This window comes from Procambarus clarkii, chromosome 3, assembly GCF_040958095.1.
Source record: "Procambarus clarkii isolate CNS0578487 chromosome 3, FALCON_Pclarkii_2.0, whole genome shotgun sequence".
NCBI lineage: Eukaryota > Metazoa > Arthropoda > Malacostraca > Decapoda > Cambaridae > Procambarus > Procambarus clarkii.
Window position 1 is genome coordinate 10,667,135 of NC_091152.1, and position 27,938 is coordinate 10,695,072.

General features: G+C 45.1%; 1 protein-coding gene across 1 annotated transcript in view; it reads left to right on the top strand.

Moving 5' to 3' along the window:
- LOC138367443 (C-signal-like) overlaps positions 1-27,450 on the top strand; it is a 50,236-nt gene extending 22,786 nt beyond the window's left edge. The window contains exons 3-4 of the mRNA XM_069329100.1: positions 3,323-3,472; positions 27,068-27,450. Coding sequence (XP_069185201.1) covers positions 3,323-3,472; positions 27,068-27,292 — 375 coding nt within the window. The 3' untranslated portion in view covers positions 27,293-27,450. The remainder of the gene's footprint in view (positions 1-3,322; positions 3,473-27,067) is intronic.
- Positions 27,451-27,938: the final 488 nt, after the last annotated feature.

A 27,938-nucleotide genomic window follows, 5' to 3' on the forward strand; every position in this document is an offset into this window, starting at 1 on the left:
AGCTATTAGCTCTTGGACCCCGCATTTCTAACCAATCTAACTGCCAGGCATAGATTGGGGTGCAAGGACTGTGCCCAGAGGTGCAAAGGTTTTCACTGTTCCTTGACTTTATTTTATTAATGTCACTGCTACTCTTGGAATTCTGTTTGACAGGAATTTGAATATCCAGAGCTCTATTTTATCTGTTATTCCTGTTGATCTCATTTTATTGGCTATCATTCCATGATAACATTTATTAACTGCCTTTGCAAAGTCCGTGTATACCACACTGCACTTTGTTTTTCTTCTAATACTTCCATGATTTTGTCATAGCATTTGATTAATTCTGAAAGGCATGATCTTGCCGCTATAAATCCATTTTGACCCAGTATGTGAAGGTCTTCAACAATGAAATCAAATTAAGTGATATATCAGTGAGAAAATCAGTGGGAGCCATGAGGAGGAATTGAACGTGCTCACTTGGTACTCCCACGTAAACACTCTTAGAGTCTAAACAACTACACCTCGACATGCAATGCAACTTGGGATGCCACTGGATTCTTTAGGATTTTTTAGGCTTCCAACTGAAGCCCAATCACGGTTTCAAGCATTGTCCCCCCTGGCTTATGGTCCAGTACTTCTACCTACAACCTTTTCATCAAATATGCAATGATATCACAATAACTTGATGTATCAATGCTCTTCACCATGTCGTGGTGTAATGGTGTAGGGTGTTGGTGTGGGAGTACCAAGTGAGCTGGTTAGATGTTGACCAGACCACACACTAGAAGGTGAAGGGGCGACGACGTTTCGGTCCGTCCTGGACCATTCTCAAGTCGATTGTGATAAGGAAGTAAATAGGCAAATTGTTGTTGTTGTTGTTATAGATTTAGCTACTCGGAACAAGTTCCAAGTAGCACGGGCTATGGTGAGCCCGTAACTTATCTGGCACAGGAGCGGGGCAAGTAGAATAGGCAAATAGTAAACAGGCAATAAATAGGTAAGAGAGAGGTGAGGAGCAAAGTAAGGTGTAGTAGAGGGGATAGTAGTAGGAATTGGTTAGGAGCTGGTTAGAATCCTCCTCAAGGCTCCTACTGATTTTCTCTTGTGAAGGTCGCTGCTTTCCATAAAATTGGAGTTCTGACTCCTAATCAGCCTTTCAAAACTTTTATTATGCATGATGTTACTGCAACTGGTCAATAAATTTTAGCCATGGTTTGCTTTCTCACTTATGAAGCAGAGCTATATCTTCTGATTTAAATGTTTCTGGTATCTCCTCTAAATTACCGTCATACTGATCCTTTACGATTTCACCAATTTCTTTGTCGTACTCTGTATGAAACTTCACTCAGAAGTATTGGTCCGGTACTGATCGAGGATTTTGATTTGATTTCTCATATGTAAAGAAATATTTTGAGTTATTTCCCTATCTTTTGTATGGCTTTCTGTTCCAGTTTAATTTCTTCCTTCTGGTGTTATTGCTTGTTACGAACCCGACTCCATCGTCGGAGCACGGAGCAGCGACGTCAACGCCATCTGTGAGTCCGCTCCCGAAACCCCCACAAAATGGACGACGCCATCTGGTGGTGGCGGTATGATACCTGCAAGAGACTCTAGATTCCTGCCTTGGCCAGCCTGAAGAGTCGCTGTAGCTGACCTCTGGTGAGGTGACGCCTCGAAATCAGCGCCATCTATTGGAATATGAGTTGTATGTCAGTGTCAAGAGTCCATAAGTGGCATGTCCTAGTTTCACAGGTACCGGCCAGTTTACTGATGACGTGTCTGTATCCACAGAGGCGACGTAGGGCTGCTGTGGTACGTAGACAGTCAGTCTACCCAGGCCAGCCTATTATGTCTACTCCATTCTGCTTTACGTGAGCAGTGAGCCGCCGCCGAAGAGGAATTGAGGAGTATCTACTGTCTGCTTGTGAAGTGGCAGTGACAGAATCCGGCGTATCCCGGACTGGCTAGCGGAAGAAACGACCGACAGTGAAGTGCTACGGAGGAGTGTAACCAGCTAGTTGCAAGAAGCTCCTGCCAGGGGTTCGCTACCATTGTATTGGTTCGTGTAGCGGCCAAGCAGCGCGAGGCTGATGTTCTCTGCCAGCACCAGGCTGGAGAGTGATTGTGGGCGTTCACAAGGAGCACCTAGTGAGGCTGTGTATAGGCTGGTCCGTGGCTAGGGTAGACTCGTTGGTGTTTCCCAGTACTGGTTGAGGACGGTACTGTGTGTTGAGGAAACACGGATGTTGACAAGGCAGCATTGCATGAGCATCGAGGAGCGCTTAGTGTCCTATGAGAGCGACACATGTGTATATATCAGTGTAGTAATACTTCGTTTATGATTCTATATAAGGTGATGGGAAAGTGATAATATGTGAATATATATTGTTAAAGGATGAAGTGTTCTATTCCTTTAAACCCCCCCCCCCCCCCCTTGTGTTTTACTTGCATTACCAAGCATACTCCTTGAAAGCCACTACCGACTTGGGGTCGGATACTAGTACTTTGGTTCCTCCAGCAAAGAACCCGGTTGCGACCCATAGTGGCCGTAACATTGCTTCAGTTTCTGCTCTATTTCTTCAATTACCCCATATAAATGTTTATTTGTTGGGATATTAGTTTATAGTATTTTCGGGTTGAATGGAATTTCATCTGGTTTTATTAAACTACTAAAACAGGGAGAAGTTGAACTACACCTCCAAATATGCTGAACTTGGCAAAATGAGTATAACTTTGTATAGTGATTTATGTATTATTATCATGTATTATGATTTATGTCTGTTATATTACTGAAAATAATGAGTGTTGAAAATAATTCAGTCAATAAATTTACCTAAATATCTTCACGTGATGTTTCAGGCATTACAGACGATGAGGCACAATAACGTGCCTGAAGGTATGATGACCAAACCACACAAAGAAGATTGAGAAACAACGACGTTTCGGTCCGTCCTGGACCATTATCAAGTAGGTGATAATAGTCCACGACGGACCGAAACGTCGTCGTTTATCCATCTTGAGGTTATCTTGAGATGATTTCGGGGCTTTAGTGTCCCCGCGGCCCGGTACTCGACCAGGCCTCCACCCCCAGGAAGCAGCCCGTGACAGCTGACTAACACCCAGGTACCTATTTTACTGCTAGGTAACAGGGGCATAGGGTGAAAGAAACTCTGCCCATTGTTTCTCGCCGGCGCCTGGGATCGAACCCAGGACCACAGGGTCCATCATCTTATGTGTGGTATGGGTCATCATCATCTCTTCATGCATTGTTTCCGTTCTTAACACGAGCCGCAGAAAGTCACAACACCTTCACCATAGTACAGTTTGGTCACTCCCCCAGGCGCTGCTGCCGCTGCTGCGTCAGGCTGGTGGACGCGCCGGGAAGCCTCTGAGTGTGCAGCGGGCGGCGGTGGTCAACATCTCCGCCCTCCTCGCCAGCATGGGCGCCTACCTTAGCATGCCTGATGTCTATGGCTACCGAGCCAGCAAGGTGAGTTGTGTCAGGAAAGTGAGTTGGTTCAACGAGGAAACTAGTATTAGCAAGGTGGGTAGTTTTCAACAGTAGACGTTTCAACATAGTGAAGAGTTTTTGCTTTGAGCAAAAAATATCGCTATGTTATCACTCGTTTTAGAGTGATAACATGGCGATATTCTGGGTCTGGGTAGGACCCAGATAACTAGTAGATTCTGGGTCTGGGTAGGACCAAAAGATGTCATTGGTATGCTATCTTATCTAGAGATGATTTCGGGGTTTAGCGTCCCCGCGGCCCGGTCCTCGACCAGGCCTCCTATTTGTTACACACCCCTAGGAAACAGCCTGTAGCAGCTGTCTAACTCCCAGGTACCTATTTACTGCTAGGTGAACAGGGCCATCAAGGTGAAAGAAACTCTGCCCATTTGTTTCCTCCTCAGGACTAAGAATCCCGAGCGCTGTCCACTCGCCTGTCAGACTCTAAAATGCTGTAACAATTTTAAGAGTGGATTTTAATAATAATAATAATTCATTGTTTTGGGGGACAGGAAGCCAGAGTGTATTCATACACGTTAGGCTTATATCGAGTCCCCCCCCCTCCCCCCCAACATGGTCGAATTACTGACCCTGCCCAGGATGCAACCCCACGTCAAGCTGAGTACCTACTTACTGCTAGATGAACAGAAACATTAGGCAAAAGGAAATGTGCCCAACCATTTCTGTCCAGCTCAGGATTTGAATCCGGAATTCTTGATTGTGTGTCGACAACGAACCCGACTGTACTACTTGAACCTTTTGCGTTGGTTGGACCGAAACAAGTCGTTGCCGTCTGTCATCGCTTTAAGACTGAAGTGTAAGTTGGATTGAGTCCATTGTCAAAGGATACGTTAATTAAGAGTGTGTGATGTATTTGTCAGTGTCGTCAGTAATTCGACGTTCTTGTACCCGCTTTTAAACATGTAGAGTTGTAGTTTCGTTTCAAATAGTTAAAATTCCATGAAATTAAAAATAAAATTATTTCAGATGTTTAAGAACAAACGAGATAGTAACCGAGCTCCAGCTCCTGTCCTCCATCTTTGCTGGGGGGTTTTCCGTTATTTACAGTTCAATTTCCATGAAATTAAATATAAATATTTATTAAGAAAAGAAAGCAGAGTTATCGAGTTTTATCTCCTGTCCTTCGGCTTGGTTTACTCTTGTATTTTGGTTATTAACAGCTCAATTTTCACGAGATTTAAAACAGAGCTTTTTAGAAACATTAAGAACAAATGAGATAGTTACCAAGTTGCAGCTCATGACCACTGCCTCCCGTTCCAAGTCGTAGTTTGTCTTTATAGTTCCGGACAGTTAAACATATAATTCCTCGCATCATCTTTGTACATTATAAGCAAGTAAGCGAATCTACATTCAAACTACATTCTCTCCCTCTGCTCACCCCACCTACTGTAGTGTTCCCGTCACTCACCCTCAACCCACCCTCTTTCAGCTTGCCTGCTGCCTGCCGCTCTACTCCTAGAGCGTGCTGCCAGCATCTTTCCGCTTTCATATCTCCCCCTCACACTCCCCACCAGACTTCCCGCTCACATACATTCTCCTCTCATGCCCTTCCTTTTCAGCGGCTTCCCATGCGAATTTAAATTTGTTTTCACATCTCTTTCTCATATATACTGTGTTATTCCAACCCATCCTCAGGAATCAAAGTACCTTTGAAGACACAGTACTTGGAGTACCAATGCTGCATAAGTTAATATGAAGCATATAACTATAGAATACATGGCTACCACCTATGACTCCTTATTTTCGAATATTTCCGTTCCCATGACGAACTAAAAAGGCATGTTTTATCTGTCACAGGTGTGTCATCTATATAGTAGGTATACAAAAACATGTGCATATTCGAATGGAACGTTGTATCAGAATTTCAAAGCAATCGGTGAAAAACTTTCGGAGATTACAGCATGTGTTCCTCTTACGTCCAACAGATTGCGCTGTTTTTCAAAAAAGCATGTTTTTTCCTGTCATAGGTGAGGCATGTATATAGTAGGTATAAACAAAATACGCGCCTATTCGAATGCAACGTTGTGTCAAAATTTCAAAGCAATCGGTGAAGAACTTTCAGAGATTAGCGATTTTGAACAAACGAACATTTCCATTTTTATTTATATACTAGCAGTACCCGGCCACGCGTTGCTGTGGCTCAGCAACACATGTGCACTGCTGAGTCACAGCAACCTTCCCTGTCCCCCAGTACTCCCCTCCGTTCCCCCCTCACCCGTCTTCTAGGCCTCCTAACCATTCCCCACTCCACCGTCCCCTCGTCCTCCCCACCATTCCCCACTCCACCGTCCCCTCGTCCTCCCCACCATTCCCCACTCCACCATCTCCTCTTCCTTCCCACCATGCCCCACTCCCCTGTCTCTTTGTTCTCCTCACCATTCTCCTTTCCCTCATCCTCTCGTCCCCACCATCCCAAACTCCCCTGTCCCCTCGTCCTTTCATCCCCCCTCCCTTGTCCCCTTGTCCTCCCCACCATCTCTCACTTCTGTCCCCTCATCATCCCCACCATTCCCCACTCCCTCGTCCGATGCCTTCTCATATGGTTTGATGTTCCCATCAGAAAATTGGGAACATCAAGTGATCTGATGTTCCCATCACTCAAATATAAGAAAAACAGGTAAAAAATTAAATGAAAATATGAAAAAATAAAAAAATAAACTATACTCATGATATGAGCATATGGTAAACAACACAGCTCAATTCCAATGCAATTCACAGAAAATAATTAAATAAAAATAAATTAAATCTATGAAAATTCAATTTATCAATGCAAACAGAAGCATTGAAATGGAATTGTAACATATTTAGTATAACATGTGTGTTGCTCTTGCATGCAACAGGTGGTGCTGTTTTTCAAGAAAAGCATAGTTTTGCCTGTCACAGGTGTTGCATCTATATTTATACTTACGAAATGAACGGTATGGTAAACAACACAGCTCAATTCCAACACAATGTCACACAAATTAATTCGATAAAAAATAAAATAAATCGACATCTATGAAAATAAAATTTATCAATGCAATCGGAAACCTTGAAATGAAATTCGTGACATATTTAGTATAGCGTGCATGTTGCTATTATGTGCAACAGATGGCGCTGTTTTTCAAAAACGCATGTTTTTATCTGTCACAGGGGTAGGATCTCTATAGTAGGTATATGAAAAGACGCGCCTATTCGAATGCGACGTTGTCAAAAGTTCAAAGCAATCGGTGAAAAACTTTCTGAGATTACAGCGTGTGTTGCTCTTACGTCCAACAGATGGCGCTGTTTTTTCAAAAAAGCATGTTTTTTCCAGTCACTGGTGAGGCATGTATACAGTAGATATATAAAAAACGCGCCTATTTGAATGCAACGTTGTGTCAAAATTTCAAAGCAATTGGTAAGGATGTTTTGAAGATTTCCCTCACATGACAGTGTCCCCCTTGTATCGAGAAGCTGGGATTCTAGACCTGATGTCACGAGAGCCAAGAGATGTCGCTACCAATCAGAGCAGGTTATGGAAAACGTGGGAGGGCCTAGGGACTGTAATTGGTCAACAAGTGATGACGTCACAGGCTTGTGGAGGTTACCCGGGAAGGCGCGCGCGCGAAAGAGAGAGAGAGTGTTGGAAATTTCCAACACTAATAAACTACTATTGTATTATAATAAATCATTATCATTATATACTAACTACAGTAGTTACTAAATTTACTAACAGTAGTGTCAAAATAAACTAACCATTGCATCTGCATATTAATGCTAGAATTCTCATGAAATAGAGCGACAATATTGCGTAAGATAATGTCTAGTTAGACACATTTATTACCAATGGGTTAGAGAATTGAATGTGGTTCTCCAAAATCATCAGTATTCCGTGTAATAATTACTTACGGATAATATAACTCCCAATAATCTCAAACTGAGAGTTATTAGCTACAATTGTTATCAAGTAATAGTTTTTCTGTCACGCGCGAATGTCATGGAGGAGAATAAAATCTTCTCCATTTCTCGTTTAACACCATAAAACGAGAATATGCTAATATTTAAGTCCCTATAATTGCAACTCCGTCCTCATTAACGTATTACATCCATAATCGCGAGGAAAAAGAATTATTTGTGATTAAAAATTTCTGTGGTGAATGCGAGACGCGGGTTGAGGGAGGGGGCGACGCCATTGTAGAGCGAGCGTGCCTGGACAGCGTACGAGAGAGAAGGGTCCTGGCGTCAAGAGTGGCGAGACACGTGGCGATTGGGAGTTATCAGCAAGAATTACACTGATACACAACTAATAGTGAATAATTATTCTTCCACGTACTCCATAGTGCTCAGCCAACCAATAACGCGTCTATAATTAAAGCCAAAACCCACAAATACGTGTACAACGCCATGAAAGTTTGGGACTGGCAGACGCGATATCGGCAGACTTCAGTAGTACCTACACTCACGTTAAGTATAGTTTCTTTCTTGATGCATCATTTAAGATCGTATATTTGTGAGTAGTCTGTCGTTACATAGTGAGACGACCCCATATCCAACGTTAGTACCACATCGGCATTTCTTCTATTTTCATGAATATTGAGATTAAAAGTAGCCTATTCCAATGCTACTTAATATTCTTTAATTTTCAGCTCATATGTGAGGAGTCATCGAGTCGTTTTCTTCATTCGTGCTATTCACCTCTAATTCCTTCTATGTGGAGATCCTGAGATCACGAGGACGAATCACAAAACGATGTCATAGAAATCGTCTTAAAGCGAAGACTCTTTGTTCACATTTAATTCCTCCATTTAATTCTTATACAAATTTTGTAGGATCATTATATTAAATATTATTACCAGATATGATGATTGGAAATTCATGTGTTTGCTTAGACGGTTGCTCCGTAATTTAATAATCATTAATATTTACAATTTGAGTTACATATTTGAATCTATAACATTTTGGATCATAATATTATATACTCAGCAATGAACTGGTGACGAACCACACTAGTTCCTAGACGTATATGAAGTTCTAGTAATCCCCCCCCCCCCAATGTAGGTGTTTGAGGCTCTGACTTTAGTTAATTAATCATACAGCCCATTCATTATTTCAAGTGATTATCTTTTCTAATAATTATCCATAGACACTGGTTCTCTAGTGTTATTCTAATGATCACTTTTATTAGTTTCCCTCTTTTCTCAAAAGTGGGTGGTCCTTCGTTATTAAATTAAATAAGTAAATAATTGAATAATTGAGTCAAGTCCCAGATATCCCACAGAGAGGGGTGATTTCACGAGTAATCATTTCAATGGATTACTCGTGAAATCGCAACACACATGTTATACTAAATGTTACAATTCCATTTCAATGCTTCTGATTGCATTGATAAATTGAATTTTCATAGATTTTTAATTTTTTTTTATTTTTATTTAATTATTTTCTGTGAATTGCATTGGAATTGAGCTGTGTTGTTTAACATACTGTTCATTTCGTGAGTATAGTTTATTTTTTTATTTTTTTCATATTTTCATTTAATTTTTTACCTGTTTTTCTTATATTTCAGTGATGGGAACATCAGATCACTTGATGTTCCCAATTTTCTGATGGGAACATCAAACCATATGAGAAGGCATCGGACGAGGGAGTGGGGAATGGTGGGGAGGACGAGGGGACAGAAGTGAGAGATGGTGGGGAGGACAAGGGGACAAGGGAGGGGGATGAAAGGACGAGGGGACAGGGGAGTTTGGGATGGTGGGGACGAGAGGATGGGGGAAAGGAGAATGGTGGGGAGGACAAAGAGACAGGGAAGTGGGGCATGGTGGGAAGGAAGAGGGGATGGTGGAGTGGGGAATGGTGGGGAGGACGAGGGGACGGTGGAGTGGGGAATGGTTGGGAGGCCTAGAAGATGGGCGAGGGGGGAAATGGTGGGGAGTACTGGGGGACAGGGATGGTTGCTGTGGCTCAGCAATGCACATGTGTTGCCGTGCCACAGCAACGCGTGGCCGGGTACTGCTAGTATATAAAATTGGAAATGTTCGTTTGTTCAAAATCGTTAATCTCTGAAAGTTCTTCACCGATTGCTTTGAAATTTTCACACAACGTTCCATTCTCATCCGAGCGGGTTTTTATATACATATTATATAGATGTCACGTCTGTGACGGGAAAAAACATTTTTTCTTTAAACTGTTTTCATGTGTTTTTCATGCGAGGGAAATCTTGGAAACCACTTTACCGATTGCTTTGAAATTTTGACACAACGTTGCATTCAAATAGGCACGTATTTCTTTTTTATACCTACTATATACATGCCTCACCTATGACAGGAAAAAAACACTTTTTTGAAAAACAGCGCAATCTGTTGGACGTAAGAGGAACACATGCTGTAATCTCCGAAAGTTTTTCACCGATTGCTTTGAAATTCTGATACAACGTTCCATTCGAATATGCACATGTTTTTATATACCTACTATATAGATGACACACCTGTGACAGATAAAACATGCCTTTTTTCGAAAACGGTGCCATCTGTTGCACATAATAGCAATGCACTTGCAATACTATATATGTTACGAATTCCATTTCAGTGTTTCCGATTGCATTGATAAATATAATTTTCACAGATTTCGTTTTATTTTAATTTGTATTGAATAATTTTGTGTGACATTGTGTTGGAATTGAGCTGTGTTGTTTACCATACCGTTCATTTCATAAGTATAAGTATAAATGCCACACCTGTGACAGGTAAAAATTAAAAAAAAAAAAGCGCCATCTGTTGCACGTAAGAGCCATCCACACTATACTAAATATGTTATGATACCATTTCATTGTTTCATTGTTTATATATATATATATATATATATATATATATATAATATATATAAATATATATATATAAATTTCTAAATGAGTTGTGTGTGTACATATATTGACAGTGACAGGTGGAACAATCGTGGTACCTCACACATGATCACTTGTTCACCGGCGAGTCTGTCTTTCACTCAAACCTACTTCTGTCGTAGGTGGGTCGTAAGGCGGGTAAGTCTGGCTGATCAGAGCGATTATCGCCCTTCTCTATTAGCGTCTCTGTGGCGGCACTTTTGGGTTATCCATAATGTTCGTTGAACACTTTTCTCTCACTATTGAGATAACAGACAACACTATCACAGCGGTACACTTCTCACATTCCTGTTGCGTCTGGACCATGCTCGTGGGCGCTCTTCCAGTCACTCCACTTAACCAAAAAGTGATGCATACGGGAGTCCGGTCGTTCACGAGATAAATGTGTCGAATAAAGAAGCTGCAGATAACTTGACGGCCGAAGAACAATGAGTGTTTCTACTTATTGTCCAATAAGCTTGATGGGACACGGTTACCATGACTGACGTTCTGCGCATGAATAGTTCGCTTGGTGAGGCAAGTACGGTCTAATCAGTTCCGGTTGTTATCTCTAGTATCTGAGCATAATTGAAATTGAAATAAGTTTATTGAGGTAAAATAAACACAAAGGGATGAGGTAGCTCAAGCTATTCTCACCCTGTTCAGTACATCGTGTTAATACAAGCATAGACACACATGACAAACAATAAACATTACCAAACACTCTGAGAGATAAACATATACATTTCCTCCTTTACACAAGTAACCGAGCATCATGGGTTGTATAGGTTCATCCGAGGTGACGTGGGTGGTGACGCCATGGCTACGTCACCCCTGAGGTCAACCGGTGAGGGTGACCTGACCCTCAATCTCTCTCTCTCTCTCTCTCTCTCTCTCTCTCTCTCTCTCTCTCTCTCTCTCTCTCTCTCTCTCTCTCTCTCTCTCTCTCTCTCTCTCTCTCTCTCTCTCTCTCTCTCCCCATTACCTGAGGTAAAATACTCCTGTCAGTAGCTTTCCAAGATGGCCGACGTTTGTCGTTGGCTTCTAACAATTGAAAACCTATGCTTGCTCTATGTCCTCTTTGACTAAACACAAGATGGTCCTTGTGGCATCATTATGCTGCTAATATTGTGGTGCCTATCAAGAGATACATAAGAAGCTGGGTGTTAATCCAGTACTACGCGCACTGTGTATACACGAGGACAGATTTTCTGACTTAGTGCACTTGCGGAGGCTCTGTGGTGAAACTTGCGGTGGCTCTGTGGTGCCACGTGCAGAGGCTCTGTGGTGCCACTTGTGGAGGCTCTGTGGTGCCACTTGCGGAGGCTCTGTGGTGCCACTTGCGGAGGCTCTGTGGTGCCACGTGCGGAGGCTCTGTAGTGCCACTTGCGGAGGCTCTGTGGTGCCACTTGCGGAGACTCTGTGGTGCCACTTGTGGAGGCTCTGTGGTGCCACTTGCGGTGGCTCTGTGGTGCCACTTGCGGAGGCTCTGTGGTGCCACTTGCGGAGGCTCTGTGGTGCCACTTGCGGAGGCTCTGTGGTGAAACTTGTGGAGGCTCTGTGGTGCCACGTGCGGAGGCTCTGTGGTGCCACTTGTGGAGGCTCTGTGGTGCCACTTGCGGTGGCTCTGTGGTGCCACTTGTGGAGGCTCTGTGGTGCCACTTGCGGAGGCTCTGTAGTGCCACTTGCGGAGGCTCTGTGGTGCCACTTGCGGAGGCTCTGTGGTGCCACTTGCGGAGGCTCTGTGGTGAAACTTGTTGAGGCTCTGTGGTGCCACGTGCGGAGGCTCTGTGGTGCCACGTGCGGAGGCTCTGTAGTGCCACTTGCGGAGGCTCTGTGGTGCCACTTGCGGAGACTCTGTGGTGCCACTTGTGGAGGCTCTGTGGTGCCACTTGCGGTGGCTCTGTGGTGCCACTTGCGGAGGCTCTGTGGTGCCACTTGTGGAGGCTCTGTGGTGCCACTTGCGGAGGCTCTGTGGTGCCACGTGCGTAGGCTCTGTGGTGCCACTTGCGGAGGCTCTGTGGTGCCACTTGCGGAGGCTCTGTGGTGCCACTTGCGGTGGCTCTGCGGTGCCACGTGCAGAGGCTCTGTGGTGCTATTTGGGGAGGCTCTGTGGTGCTACTGGCGGAGGCTCTGTGGTGCCACTTGCGGAGGCTCTGTGGTGCCACGTGCAGAGGCTCTGTGGTGCTACTTGCGGAGGCTCTGTGGTGCTACTTGCGGAGGCTCTGTGGTGCTACTTGCGGAGGCTCTGTGGTGCTACTTGCGGAGGCTCTGTGGTGCTACTTGCGGAGGCTCTGCGGTTGCCACGTGCAGAGGCTCTGTGGTGCCACGTGCAGAGGCTCTGCGGTGCCACGTGCGGAGGCTCTGCGGTGCCACGTGCGGAGGCTCTGTGGTGCCACTTGTGGAGGCTCTGCGGTGCCACGTGCAGAGGCTCTGCTGTGCCACGTGCAGAGGCTCTGCGGTGCCACGTGCGGAGGCTCTGCGGTGCCACGTGCGGAGGCTCTGTGGTGCCACGTGCGGAGGCTCTGCGGTGCCAAGTGCGGAGGCTCTGCGGTGCCACGTGCAGAGGCTCTGCTGTGCCACTTGTGGAGGCTCTGCGGTGCCACGTGCAGAGGCTCTGCTGTGCCACGTGCAGAGGCTCTGCGGTGCCACGTGCGGAGGCTCTGCGGTGCCACGTGCGGAGGCTCTGCGGTGCCACGTGCAGAGGCTCTGCTGTGCCACGTGCAGAGGCTCTGCTGTGCCACTTGTGAAGGCTCTGCGGTGCCACGTGCAGAGGCTCTGCTGTGCCACGTGCAGAGGCTCTGCGGTGCCACGTGCGGAGGCTCTGCGGTGCCACGTGCGGAGGCTCTGTGGTGCCACTTGTAGAGGCTCTGCGGTGCCACATGCAGAGGCTCTGCGGTGCCACGTGCAGAGGCTCTGCGGTGCCACGTGCAGAGGCTTTGTGGAGAAACTTGCGGAGGCTCTATGGTGCTACTTGACGTCAACTGTAGGAAACTGAAAGACCGTTCTCTTATCCACCTACTCTAAACGCTCAGTAGAGCACACGACTCCATCATCTTTACTACCTACTAGCACTGCTTACAACTGCACATCTTCCTTCTCTCTTCTCCATAAACTCCCACTGCTTGGTGCAGTTGAACACCCTTCTCTCATTTCCATCTACTCCCTCTTCTTAGTAAAGCATGGCACGCTCCTCCTCCTGTTTCATACTGTTCCTCTGCCTAGAACACATTACCTCTATCTCTCCTCCACTTACTCTCACTGCTTATTATAATTCATATCCTTAAAACTTCATTACTGTTCTCATTGCTTGGTATAGTATATCATCCCTACCTGTCCTGCATTTAATCCAACTGCTTAGTATAACTCTTCATTCTTATATCTTCTCCACCTACTCCCACTGTTTAGTAACCTACCCCTCCCCCGTCATTCATCTGTTCATGCTGTTCAGCGCAGCACCCTCTTTCTCCACCATCTCCACCTCCTCCAACCGGACAGCACCCCCCTCTGTCTCATAAATTTAGTCCCATTGCTTAGTGAGGCTAATCATCCTTCGTTCTTTATTATCTACTCTTATTTTTTATTATTTTTATTTTTATATATACTAGGTTCTTATATTATTGTACAGTCACTGGCACTCATAGCATTTCGGGCATGTCCTTAATCTTTATTTTCACACACAAGCCAAATATTGATACTGTTCTTAAAAGATTTCCCCATTTTGCACCCGCAAGATAACGTAAGCTTTTAAGGGTTGATAAATGTTAATCTTCTTGTTTGAGGAGCTGTTCACTTGAGACAGTTAAGCAAGTCCCAGCTGTGTCTGGGTACAAGTGACAGGATGAACAACCCAGCGGGTTTTCTTCCTATTGGGGAGTGTTGTACATTCTGCTATGGCGGTATGTTCACTCACAAGATGAGTGGCGCTGCCCAATAAACTCGCCCCTCGGGGCAAAATTTAAATCCCCAGGAAGCAGCCCGTAGAAGCTGTCTATCTCCCAGGTACCTATTTACGGCTTGGTGAACAGAAACATCAGGGTGAAACAAAACTCTGCCCATTTGTTTACGCCTTCGCAGGAGATCGATCCCAGACCCTTAGGATTACGAACCCCAAACGTTGTCCACTAAGCCGTCAGGCCCCTTCGTGCTTAGTAGAGCACAACTCTCTCTCTCCTCCATTTACTTCCACTGCTTAGGATAGTTAATCACCCCTTCCTTTCTACATCTACTTCATACCCTCTTCTCTTCCAATTACTCTCACTGTTCATAACATCACCCCTCAGTCTCCTCATCCAACAGCCAATGTTTGCCAAAGTACATCATCCTCCCTGTCACTCATCTGCTTCCAAGGCTCGGTAAACTACTTCACCCAACTTTTTCTCCATCTACTTCCACTATTTAGTTAAGCACATTACAACTTTGGCTCATCCACCATCTACTACAGCCTAGTCCTGGACGTCCGCTCATTATTTTACCTAAACTACTTAAATAATAGAGCACATTGCTTCACACCTTCCTCCTCCATCTTCTCTCACTGCATAGTAAAACACATCATCTTCAGTTTCAGGCATCTCTTTCCACTGTTTATTACTGTACCACCCCCCCCCCCTCCCCGCTCAGCTCGTTGTTGCCGTGAGGGGGGCTTAGTGGGCGGCTGCCGGAGTGTGATGCTCCTTGGGACAGTCCTCTGTCCTTTTCTAGCCTTGTGCTCCTGCTGCCGTCCTCTCAAATTATGCTGAGCACCTTTTCCTTTTAATTCTGTTTCGTTTTTCTCCCCCCTCTTCTCCTATCTGCTTGCCGTTTCCTGCCGACCTTTTGCTCGTTCAGGTTCTTCCCTTGGACTTCTTCTATTTTGACGCCCGGGCGCGTGAGGAGGCATACTATTGCACCCGTAGAACTGTAGTACCCGACGTCGAGAGCGAGGGGAACCCTTTATTGTCAATCCCCCTTTCGTCACTGAACCCGATCTCGACGGACTGTCGGTTCTTAAGGTGGCGTTTGTGGGGCGTATACTCACGACGCACCCCTAGGAGGCCCTGGCATGATCGGCGATAGCTTCTTGTTGGGTGTCCTGCCTCTAATTGTGGCTCCATGGTGGGTGTGGGGGCACATTCGTGAATGAATATTCCTTTTCGTAATGATGATAAACCCTGTTTCGACTGTTTCTGCTTTACCTTCTCAGGCTCGTGGGGTGGGCGACCAAGCCCCCGAGTTGGTCCGTGATGGAAGACTGGGCTCTGTAGCCTCCGCTGCATTGGGCCCCGACCTTGCTCCTCCTTTGGCCTCTGACTCCTTCCCCTGGCTCCCCTCCCTCTGTGGTTGGGTCGAGCCCCAAACCCCCAGTGGTGACTACCTCGTCCCCTGGCGCGGCTCCATCTCTAGTTGTAACTACTGCACCTTTTAACCCCTCTCTCTCTGGGGGTTCTCACCGCCGTCCTCGTCACGGCCGCCCTCGCTCGATTCCTTCCAGTTCTGCTACCTATCAAGCTTTGTTTCGTCCCGCTTTGTGGGCCAAATATTTTGATCTCCCTCTTGATTCTGCGCCTCCTGACGATTTCTCCCTCCATCGACATCTCGTTGATTCCGTGGATGCCTCCGTTACTTTCAACCCCACTCGTCTCGGTACACGTGTCGTTGCTGCTTCCCGCTTGGCTGCCTTATCCTGCCTTGGCGAGACCCATGTTCGGGTCTCGAAGAACGCTCAGTTGAATGTCAGTGTTGGCACTATTCAGCTTCCGCCTCATGTTGCGACCGGTGTTTGGGACCTGCGCGACTGCCACGACGATATTCGACATATGCTTGCTGCCCAGGGCTATTCTATTCTCCAGGTGGACACGTTTACTCGTCCCCCTCGTGGTAGTCGCCGTCAACCCCTCCGGGTTGTGAAGATTACCTTTGATGTTAGGACCCTTCCACCCTCTGTCATTCTTACTGGTGCCAGGTGCTCTGTCCAGGAGTACATTCCTTCTCCTCGGCTCTGTAACAAGTGCTGGAGGTTTGGGCATGGTGCCCTCCGCTGCTCCGGGACTGTCTCTCTCTGTCTTTTGTGTGGTGGCGAAGGTCACTCTAAGTCGGAGTGCACTTCTCCCCAGGCTCGTTGCCTCAACTGCGGTGAGGCCCATCCTACCTTCTCCCCTGCGTGTGTCCATTACAAGCTTGAGGCAGCCATCCTCAACTTGAAGCACCGGGAGCGTTTATCTTTTCCTGAGGCGAGACGCCAGGTTCGCCGGCTCCCGCCTTATGCTAATGTCTCTTATGCTCGCGTGTTGTGCTCTTCCTCTCCTCGTCCTTCCCACCTTCCTCAGACTCACAACCGTTTCCGGGCCTTGGACCCTGATACGCCCACTGCCCCCTCCTCTGTTCCTTTGGGTTCTCTCCCGAAGGATCCACCTCCTGGTCCTCTGTCTGGGGTTCCCCTTCTTTCTACCCGGTCTGTCTTGTCTCCTGTGTCTTCTTCCTCGTCTCCCTCCGTTCCTCCTTCCCATCCGTCTCTTGACTCTCCCCGCCGCCTGTCGGTGCGGGCTGATGTCCATCATTCTCCAAACGGCAGTCATGTGTGCTCTCGTTCAGCTTCTCCTGTTGAGATGCTAGAATCCCTTGCCCAGTACGTGGTTGCTGGGACACCTGTCTCTTTAAGTCAGAAGCGTAAGCCTGGCTCCTCTCCTTCCTCCTCCCCGGCGGGTAAGAAGGTTTCGCTTTCTTCATCGGCCCCTACTTCTGCCTCTCTCGCTCCTTCCCTTCCCATTTCGGTGGTTGCGAAATGCCTCCAAAACCTCCATAGCTGTTCCTGCTATGGAGGTTTCTTCAGCCCCCGCTTCCCTCTCGGTTGTTACCCTTGCTGAGGTGCGCTCCCCTCTTTTTACCCCCTCTTCCTGCTGCTGTCCTTGACTGCTCCCCTCCGTTGTCTCCTCCTCTTCCTCCTCCGGACCCCGCCCGCCCACCTCTGGTCTGTTCTCCTGCCTCCTTCCCTCCGTCTTTGCTCAGTTTACCCATGCCCCCTAACCCTGACTTTGCTGACCTTGATCCCGACCCTGATATTCTTTAACGTGCTCTGTTACTCTTTCGCCTTTGTTTCTTCCTTGTTCTCTGTTTTTGTCCTTTCTCTTCTCGTCGATGTCTCTTCTTCAATGGAACGTTCGAGGTTATTACGCCAATTTCCTCGAACTCCAACTTCTGATTTTGCGGTTTTCGCCCCTTTGTGTCTGTCTCCAGGAGTCGATGCTTGGTGCTCGTCCTGATCGTTTTCGTGGCTATTTCTTTCTCTCCCCCCCCCCCCCACAGCCGTTGCTGGGGCTTTTAATTCTTCTGCTCTCTTGATTCGTGCTGATGTTTCCTTTGTTCCTTTACTTTTTCCTTCGCCTCTCCATTGTTCTGCTGCTCGTATCTTTGTGGGGAAATAGTACACAGTTTGTTCCATTTATCTCCCCCCGAGTGTCCCGCTTTCTCTTCCTGATTTGAAACACCACCTAGACTCCTTGCCGGAGCCTGTGCTCCTGCTGGGTGACTTCAATTGTCGTCATTCTCTTTGGGGTGATGTTCTGACGAATACCCGGGGTCGCCTTCTTGAGCCGTTTCTCCTCTCTTCTTCCCTGTCTCTTCTGAATTCTGGTGACCCCACTCATTTGTACTCTCGGACTCACACCCTTTCTTGTCTTGATCTTTCTCTCTGCTCTTCTTCTCTTTACTTAGATTTCACGTGGCAGGTTCTTGATGACCTCCATGGAAGTGATCATTTCCCCATCCTTGTTTCCTTTTTCTCTTTTCGCCCTTCCCTCTCTTTCCCTAGGTGGCAGTTTGCTAAGGTGGACTGGACCCTATTTACCCTCAGTGCTGCTCTCTCTGACCTCTCCCTTCTGCCTCTCTCTCGCGCTCTCCTCCTCTTTCATGACACTGTCTTCAACGCTGCCCTCCGCTCTATTTCTCGCTCTTCCTCTCGGGGTCCACGGAAGTACGTTCCCTGGTGGAATGTGGACTGTGCTCGGGCTGTCCGCTGTAAGCGTGCAGCCTGAAAGAGGCACCGCCGTAGGTAGACGACCGATTCTTTTCTTTTTCTTTCGGAAAGCGAGTGCGGTGGCCCGTAGGGCCATCCGTACGGCTAAACGTGAATGTTGGGCATCTTATGTCTCGACAATTACGTCCGAAACTCCTCTGCCCCAGATCTGGAAGCGTATCCGCAAGATAGCGGGTAAGTTCGTTCCCGATGTTTCACCGGTCCTTCACCTCCATGATACTCTTGTGGCGGACCCGTTGCAGGTCGCTTCTGTACTGGGTTCCCACTTTTCTTCTGTTAGCTCTGGTCTTCATCTTCCCCAATCTTTCCTTCTTTGTAAACCTGTCCTTGAGTCTCGTCCTTTAGATTTCTGCACTCGTCTTCAGGCTCCCTATAATGATCCCATCTCTCTGAACTTCGTACTGCCCTGGCCCTCTGTGGTTCTACGGCGGCGGGCCCCGATGGTATTCATTATGAGATGCTTCGCCATCTCTCTCCATGCACGTCTCAGTATTTACTGAGTCTGTATAATCGGATCTGAGAGTCGTCGTCAGTCCCTGAGGACTGGCTTGATGCCGTTGTCCTCCCTGTTCGCAAACCGGGGTCTCTGGGTACTTCCTCTAAGGACTTTCGCCCTATTGCCCTCACAAGTTGTGTCTGCAAACTCTTTGAACGTATGGTTAACGTTCGTCTGATGTGGTTCCTGGAACACCATCACCTCCTCCTCCCCTTCTCAATTTGGTTTCCGCAAGTGCCGCAGCACGACAGATGTCCTGGTGAACTTGGAGGTCTAAATTCGTACTGCTTTTGCTGCGAAGACCTCCGTTGTTGCCGTCCTTTTTGACCTGGAAAAGGCTTACGACACCACTTGGTGGTATCATATTCTATCTCAACTTCATTCTTTTGGCCTTCGTGGTCATCTCCCTCTCTTTCTCCGCAGCTTCCTCTCTCGTCGTTCCTTTCGGGTGCGCCTTGGTACCGCTCTCTCTGCCTCTTTTCAGCAATACGAAGGTGTGCCCCAGGGTAGTGTTCTGAGCACTACTCTTTTTCTGGTTGCCCTCAATGGTCTTCTTTCCTCTCTTCCTTCAGGTGTCTTCTCCGCTCTCTATGTCGATGCTCTTACCCTTTGCTGTCAGGGTGATGATTAGCCTCTCCTTCAGCGCCGGCTTCAACTTGCAATTGATGCCGTGTCATCTTAGGCCACAGATCATGGCTTCAAGTTCTCAACTTCTAAGACTTGTGCCATGACTTTTACGCGGAAACGGGTCATTCTTCGTCCCTCTTTGTCACTTTATGGTCATCCCCTTGAGTACAAAGATTCCGCGAAGCTTTTGGGGTTATTCCTTGACACTCGTTTGTCTTGGTCTTCCCATATCTCTTACCTCCGTGTTGAGTGCTCTAAGGCCCTTACCCTCCTTCGGGTCTTGTCCCATACTTCTTGGGGGTCAGATAGGCGCACTCTCCTTGCTTTACATTCCTCTCTCGTCCTGTCTAAGCTCGATTATGGTTGCCCTACTTACTCGTCTGCTTCTCCTTCTACTCTTCGCCGTCTTGATGCTTTGCACCATACTGGGTTGCGCCTCAGTTCTGGTGCCTTTCGTTCGACTCCCGTCCTTAGCTTGTATTTTGACACTGGCTTCCTGTCTCTCCAAGACCGCCGTAATCGCTACTGTCTTCGCTATCTTGCGCGGTCCTTCCAACATCCTTCCTCTCGCCTATGTCGTGCTTTAACTTTTACCCCTCCTGCGGTTCCTGTTCCTCTTCACCACCTCCCTCTTTCTGTCTGGTTATCTCGCCTACAGGACTCTCTTTCCGTTCGTATTTCTAATGTTTCTCCTCGTGTTGTTCCTTCTTTGCCTCCATGGAGAGTCCCTCTTCCGCGGTTTTGTACATCCTTGACCCCGTATCACTAAAGCTTTTACCCCTCCTTCGGTTCTAAAACGCCTTTTCCTTGAGCACTTTTCTTCTCACTCCCGCTCCGTTTCTGTCTTCACCGATGGGTCTAAGTCTGCGGACGGTGTTGGCTACTCTGTTGTTTTTCCTGATCGCACTTATGTGTCGCTTACCTCCGGAGACTAGCTTCTTTACAGCGGAGCTTTATGCTATTCTCTATGCTCTTTGTCTCCTGCTTTCTCGTTGTTAGTTTTCCTTTGTAGTTGTTGTTGACTCTCGTAGTGCCCTCATGGCTCTCGGGTCCATTTAATCCGGTTCATCCAGTAGTTGTCGAGATCCAGCATTGGCTGTTTCTTGTTCACAGTAAATTTAAGTCGGTTGAGTTTTGCTGGGTTCCCAGCCATATTGGTGTGTCTTTAAATGAGCATGCGGATGCTGCCGCCAAGGAAGCTGTCCGCTCTTGTCCCATCTCTCGTAAAGGTATTCCATATTCCGACTTTTACCCGGTTATCCATTCCTCCGTCCTTACCCGTTGGCAGGCTTCTTGATCGTCTGTTACTGGTAACAAACTACGTACTCTTAAATGTTGTGTTTCCTCGTGGCCGTCCTCCTACCACCGTAACCGGCGTTGGGAAACGGCTCTGGCGAGGTTGCGTATTGGCCATACTCGCTTAACCCATGGTCACTTGATGGAGCACCGCCCTGCTCCTTATTGTCCTAGTTGCATTGTCCCTCTTACGGTCGTGCAAGTCCTTCTTGAATGTCCTGACTTCCAGGACGAGCGTGTGTCTTGCTTTCCGACCGCCCCTCGCGGTCACCTGTCCCTCAATAGAATTCTTGGTGACTCGGATACTTTTGATATCGTTCGCCTTGTGCGTTTTTGTTCCCGTATTGGCATCCTTGGTGATATTTAGCGCCCTCTGATTATTCTGCACATTTGATGGTGCTACATAGCCTTCCCGGTTTGGTGCCTTCTTTTGATAATTACTTACTTACTTACTTACTGTACCACTCCACCGTACAACTTATTACCGTACCACGCCACCCCCCACATTCATTGTGGAGTGGAGTGGAACACCTCTCCTTCATCTACTCCCACTTCGTATAACTCATTACCTCTCCTTACCTTTTCTCTATCTACAGCTGCCACTGCTTAGTACAGGACATCACCCTTAGTTCCCTCCATCTGCTCATACGGCCTAGTTCAGCATTTGTCCTTTCCCTTTTTTCCATCTATACCAACTGCCTATAGCAGCAGCGTCATCTGCTGCAATACAACTGCACATCTTCATTCTCTCTACACCATAAACTCCCACTGCTTGGTACAGTTCAACACCCTTTCTCTCTTCTCCATCTACTTCCTCTTCTTAGTAAGACATGTCACACTCCTCCTCTTACATACTGTTCCGCTGCTTAGAACACATTACCTTTATCTCTCCTTCCCCTCATTTTCCTTCATTTGCTCCCACTGCTTCTTCCGTGGCTTACTTAAAAACATCAACATTCCTCTTTTGTATGTACTTCTCGGGAGAGCATTAATTTACCAACCCTTTCTTTCATCTACTCCCGCTGCTTAGCGTAGATTATCACCGCTCTCTACTCCATCTGCTCCCACAGCCATGTAAAGCACATCACTCCTGTTTCTCCCTATATTTTATTTATCTGAGGGCCACTAAACTCTAGTGGCGTTGACGAGGATAGGAAGCCGGTGGCGCATCAAATGTTCCCCCATTTGCCCTGATGATTTTTCCAGTTAGGTTGAAAAATTTAACAGTTTTAGCATTTAGGGCTTCGGCGGGTCAGCGGTTCCAACCTGCTTGAGCTTAACGATAGAGTGATGGTCTCGCTTCATGCAAGTCGGTGTTCAATTCCCGACCGTCCAAGTGATGGTGCACCATTCCTTCCCCCCCCTCCCCCCCCAACCCCCCGTCCCATCCTAAATCCATATCCTGATCCCTTCCAAGTGCTATATAGTCGTAATGGCTAGGCGCTTTCTCCTGATAATTCCCTCCCCGTTGGTGAAAAAGCATCTTCTGTTTGTGTTGTTATTTTATCATAGCAATATGGAAGTTGTAGTGAAGGACCTGGTGACTCTAGTGTGAGCCCTGAGGACAGAGTTGGACTCTCTGCGGGAGGAGGTGCGTCAGCTTAAAAAACAACGAGAAGTAACGAAGGAGGAGACCAGCAGTAAAGGGACCTCGTCTTGGAGAGTTGCGAAAGACAGGGGCCTTAAGAAGACTTTGATAAAGCCGCCTTCAAACGCCATAGCAACTTCAAATTCATTTGACGTTTTGGAGGACGAGTGCTGTGGAGAGACTGTGGATCGCGCAAAAGGGAAAGCAACGAAGAGAAAGGAAGCGCAGGCCCCTCAGAAAGTAAAGGAAGTACCTAAGCAAACATTAGTTGTGGGAGATTCCCAGATAAGGTATTTGGATAGAACGTTTTGTGCTAGAGATAGGGGGAACAGGTTAAGGGTTTGCTATCCCGGAGCTGGCATTGGTGATATTATAAACAACATGAATGATATTATGGCTGGTAATGGGAACAATCCCATTATTTGCATTAGCGTGGGAGGAAATGATGTTGGTCGAGTCAGGAGTGAGGAACTGATTCAGAGGTATAAAACAGCCATAGAGTTAGGAGCAAGGGAGGAATCCCGATCATATGTGGCATTCTTCCAAGAAAGGGAGTGGGAAATGAATGGATATCGAGGGCACTTGGTGTCAATTGCCGGCTGGAAAGATATTGCAAATCAAATGCAATATCTTTCATAGACAACTGGGAACACTTCTATGGAAGAAATGAAATGTATGCTCGTGATGGGGTGCATCTATCGAGAGCTGGGGTTGTTGCTGTTGCGAACTCGTTGGAAGAAGTGGTTAGAGGTGTTTGTTTGGGTTTAAACTGTTAGTAGATAGAGGTATGGGAATTGATTTGGAGGAAGGAGGTAATAAAAGTATGTGTTTGTGGGAGAAAGGAATTGGCAAAACGATCAGGGAAAGAGAAGGTCCGCAAAATAACAATTCACTTAGGGTATATTACACTAACAGCAGAAGTCTAAGAAATAAAATTAACGAATTAAATGCTCTTGTCTGCACAGAAAAAATAGATATTATTGCACTTACCGAAACGTGGATGAATGTAGAAAATAGAGAACTATTAGCTGAATATCAAATATATGGATTTAAACTATTTCACACAGATAGATATATTAGACGAGGAGGTGGAGTAGCCATATATGTTAGGGACAATTTGAAATGTAGTCTCAAAGAGGGAATCAAAACAGAGCCACACTCAGAAACTATTTGGATTGAATTAAACGAAAAAGCTAATAATATTATAATAGGAGTAATATATAGGCCACCAAATTTAGACAGAATGGAAGCAAAGCATCTATGGGATGAAATATCTAGAGCATCTAGATCTAACAGTATTTATGTCATGGGTGACTTTAATTTTAGCGGAATAAACTGGTTGAACAAAACAGGGAATAGTGAAGCAGAAGATTTTCTAGAATTAATTGACGATTGCTTTCTTACGCAACACATTAAGGAACCAACACGGGAAAATAATATTTTAGATTTAGTGTTAACTAACAGGGAAACGCAAATTAATGACATCGAAATAGGGAGTGAGCTAGGGAGCAGTGATCACAAAGAAATCAGATTTAGCATAGAATGGAATAGACCAGTAGGAGAAAATTCTGTTAAAGTGCCAGATTTTCGAAAAGCTGATTTTAATAGCCTAAGAAATTTTTTGGGTCAAATTGATTGGAAAGGCTTGGGTATGGGGTGTGGGCCGGTCTTGGAGCGAGACATGAACCCAGCGATAGGTGACTTAAATGGGGATTTCGATGTGGATTCAATATATAACTTATTTAAGAATATTCTAAACAAAGCACAGGAACGTAGTATACCATACAAATTGAATAGATCGTATACTAATGACCCAAAGTGGATAACAAAGAATTTGAAGAACCTTGTAGGTAAAAAGAGAGCTTGGTACAAAAGGATTAAAAATGGGGAGGTCACTTTAGAACAGGAATTCGTACAACTGGTTAGAAATGTTAAAAAAGAGATAAGGAAAGCAAAAAGAAACTATGAAGTTCGCATAGCAGGGCAAGCAAAGACAAATCCTAAAGGGTTTTTTCAGTTATATCGTACTAAGACTAGGGAAAGGATAGGTCCATTAAAAACTGAGACAGGTCAAATAACAGATAGTGATGAAGAGATGAGTAGTATTTTTAATAAATATTTTGTATCTGTATTTACTAAAGAAGAACTTAACAATATGCCTTCAGCCGAACAAGTCTATGTGGGTGGGGACGAGGACAGGTTGACGAGTTTAGCAGTTACCAGGGAGGATGTTCTTAAACAAATAGTAAAACTCTAAACAAATAGTAAAACTCAAACCAAACAAATCCCCAGGGCCGGATGAAGTGTTTGCTAGGGTGCTTAAAGAATGCAAAGAGGAGCTTTGTGACCCACTGTCAACCATATTTAATAAATCAATAGAGTCAGGCAGAGTGCCAGAGTTTTGGAAAGTTGCTAATGTGATACCAGTTTTTAAGAAAGGAGATAGATCACTTGCGTCTAACTATCGACCAATTAGCCTAACGTCTATTGTGGGAAAGTTACTCGAATCTATAATAGCAAATAAAATTCGTCTTCATCTTGAAAAACATAAATTAATAATTGAGTCGCAACATGGTTTTATAAATGGCCGTTCATGTTTAACAAATTTGTTATCTTTTTATTCTAGCATTGTTGAGGCAGTTGATAGTGGTAAGGATTGCGATGTTGTATACCTTGACTTTAGCAAAGCTTTTGATACAGTGCCACATGAAAGACTGATTAAAAAAATAGTCTCATGGTATTGGGGGTGCTATATTAAGCTGGATTAGGGCATGGCTATACCAAAGGAAACAGAGTTAGTATAAATGGAATCAAGTCAGAGTGGGAAAATGTTGTAAGTGGAGTGCCTCAAGGCTCTGTCCTGGGACCTCTGTTGTTTATAATATATATAAATGATTTAGATTCAGGTTTGAGTAGCAACATTTGCAAATTTGCCGATGATACGAAAATCGGTAGGGAAATTAATTCGGAGGAGGACTCACTATCACTTCAAGTTGATCTAGATAGGGTTTTGAAATGGTCAAAGGATTGGCAGATGCAGTTTAATGCTGATAAATGTAAAGTTCTGAGGTTAGGTAATGATGATAGAGTTACAAGATACGAGCTAGATGGTGTTGTGATTGCGAAGTCGGATTGCGAAAGGGATCTGGGAGTTATGATTAGTAAGAATTTAAAACAAAAGGATCAATGCATAAATGTTCGTAATAAGGCAAATCGGACACTTGGATTTATTAATCGCAGCGTTAGTAACAAGACACCTGGTGTGGTTCTCAAGCTATATCTTGCTCTAGTTAGGCCCCATTTAGATTATGCAGTTCAGTTTTGGTCGCCATATTATAGAATGGATATAAATTCACTTGAACGTGTCCAGCGTAGGATGACTAAGTTAATTCCCCAAATTAGAAATCTTTCATATGAAGAAAGATTAACAAAGCTTAAGTTGCATTCACTGGAAAGGCGAAGAGTTAGGGGTGACATGATAGAGGTTTACAAGTGGATGAATGGACATAACCGGGGGGATATTAATAGGGTATTAAAAGTATCAACACAGGACAGAACACGAAACAATGGATATAAATTGGATAAGTTTAGATTTAGGAAAGACTTGGGTAAATACTGGTTCAGTAACAGGGTTGTTGATTTGTGGAACCAATTGCCGCGTAACATTGTGGAGGTGGGGTCCCTCGATTGTTTCAAGCACGGGTTGGACAAGTATATGAGTGGGATTGGGTGGTTATAGAATAGGAGCTGCCTCGTATGGGCCAATAGGCCTTCTGCAGTTACCTTTGTTCTTATGTTCTTATGTTTTTAGTTCTACATTGTGGCTTACTGAGCGTGACACCGTTGCTCATTTTTTGTGTGTCATCTGACCTTTAGAAGAAAGTTTCCGGATCAACATTACTTAAATTGTTCACTATTTTGAAAGTTTTGATGAGATCCGCCGTGTCATGCACGGTTTGCAGCGTTGTTAGCTCTGTGGCCCCTCAATCATCCCTGGTACAAGAGTTGACTTAGTTCGGGGATGATTTTTTGTCGCCCGGTGTCGCGCCGTCTTCAACGCTGAACGTCCTTCTGAAGATGATGTCTCCATCCTAGGTCTGCTAGGATACAAAAATCCAAGTTGGGACGCACCATAAACAGTCTCCGTGGTGTAGTGGTAAGACACTCGCCTGACGTTCCGCGAGCGCTTTGTCATGGGTTCGTATCCTGGCCAGGGGAGGATTTACTGGGCGCAAATCCTTAACTGTAGCCTCTGTTTAACTCAACAGTAAAATGTGTACTTGGTTGTAACAACGATTCTTCGCAGCGGGGATCGTATTCCAGGGACCTGCCCGAAACGCTACGCGTACTAGTGGCTGTACAAGAATGTAACAACTCTTCTATATATCTCAAAAAAAAAAAAACTTATTCAGTTGAATCACTACCAACTTTTCTTTAAAGTCAAATGTACTCGTGATTATTCCTAGGGTTTGGTTAGCTTCATTTCAGTTGCTCCAACCTGTTGTGCAACTTTAACTGAATGGGACATTTTGACTCGAAGGTCCTTTTCTTCATCAATCTGCTTCAGGGTTAATTTGCAATCTGCTGCATAAATTTATCTAATTTAATGAATTAAAACAACTTAAAAAATCTAAACCATAATTATGTTGTTTAAATTACAAAAGTATTTGTCATTCATAATGTTAATTATTTTTTTCCAGGCAGCTATAAACGTGTTAACGAAGGCACTATCGGTGGAATATGACAAAGAGGGCATATTGTTTGTGGCGGTCCACCCTGGCTGGGTCCAGACCGACATGGGAACATCTGCAGCACCCTTGACTGCTCAAGAAAGTATCAGCAAAGTCTTTCAAGTCCTGACAGGTTTGTCAGAGAAACACAACGGCCTAATGATCTCCTACACCGGTGATATTCTGCCTTGGTGATACTGTTAACTAAAATTTATATTTACAATGACTGCTTATACAATGCAAGGTAATAAATGTTCCCTGTGGCAAAACTTCACATTTTCAAAACGATTAACCTAACAAGATCACAAGGCACCTGTATAAGTTTGAGATAAATAAAAGATATGAATTCTTTAGTTTTCTATATCAATAAATAAATACATAAATACACACACATATATATATATATATCAGCCCGTCCTCCAAAAATGGGGTGGTAAATATAAGGAGACAAATAAGTGCAATTATGTACTATTCATATCAGTTAGGAATTGTACTTATTTTCACTTAGTATTAAATCGTACTGTCAAATATATTGCGAATATTTGAGTTTACCCAAAAAACTGAATAGAAAACCACAACCTCACCTAACCGTCTTAGTTTTTGAAGATAATAATTTTATTGCTTCTTAATTACAATTAGTACTTAACCTATAGCTATATTGATATTACAGTTTTATAAAACTAATAAAACAAAACTAAAATATATCAATAAATTGTAAAATAACTCAGGATATTTTAAAATTTTGTATAAAATCTATATTGTTTAATAAACCAGAAAAAAAAATTCTTGATATTTAAAACTTGTTTATTGCAAGTTGAAATTGAAAATTTCATCCTAAAAT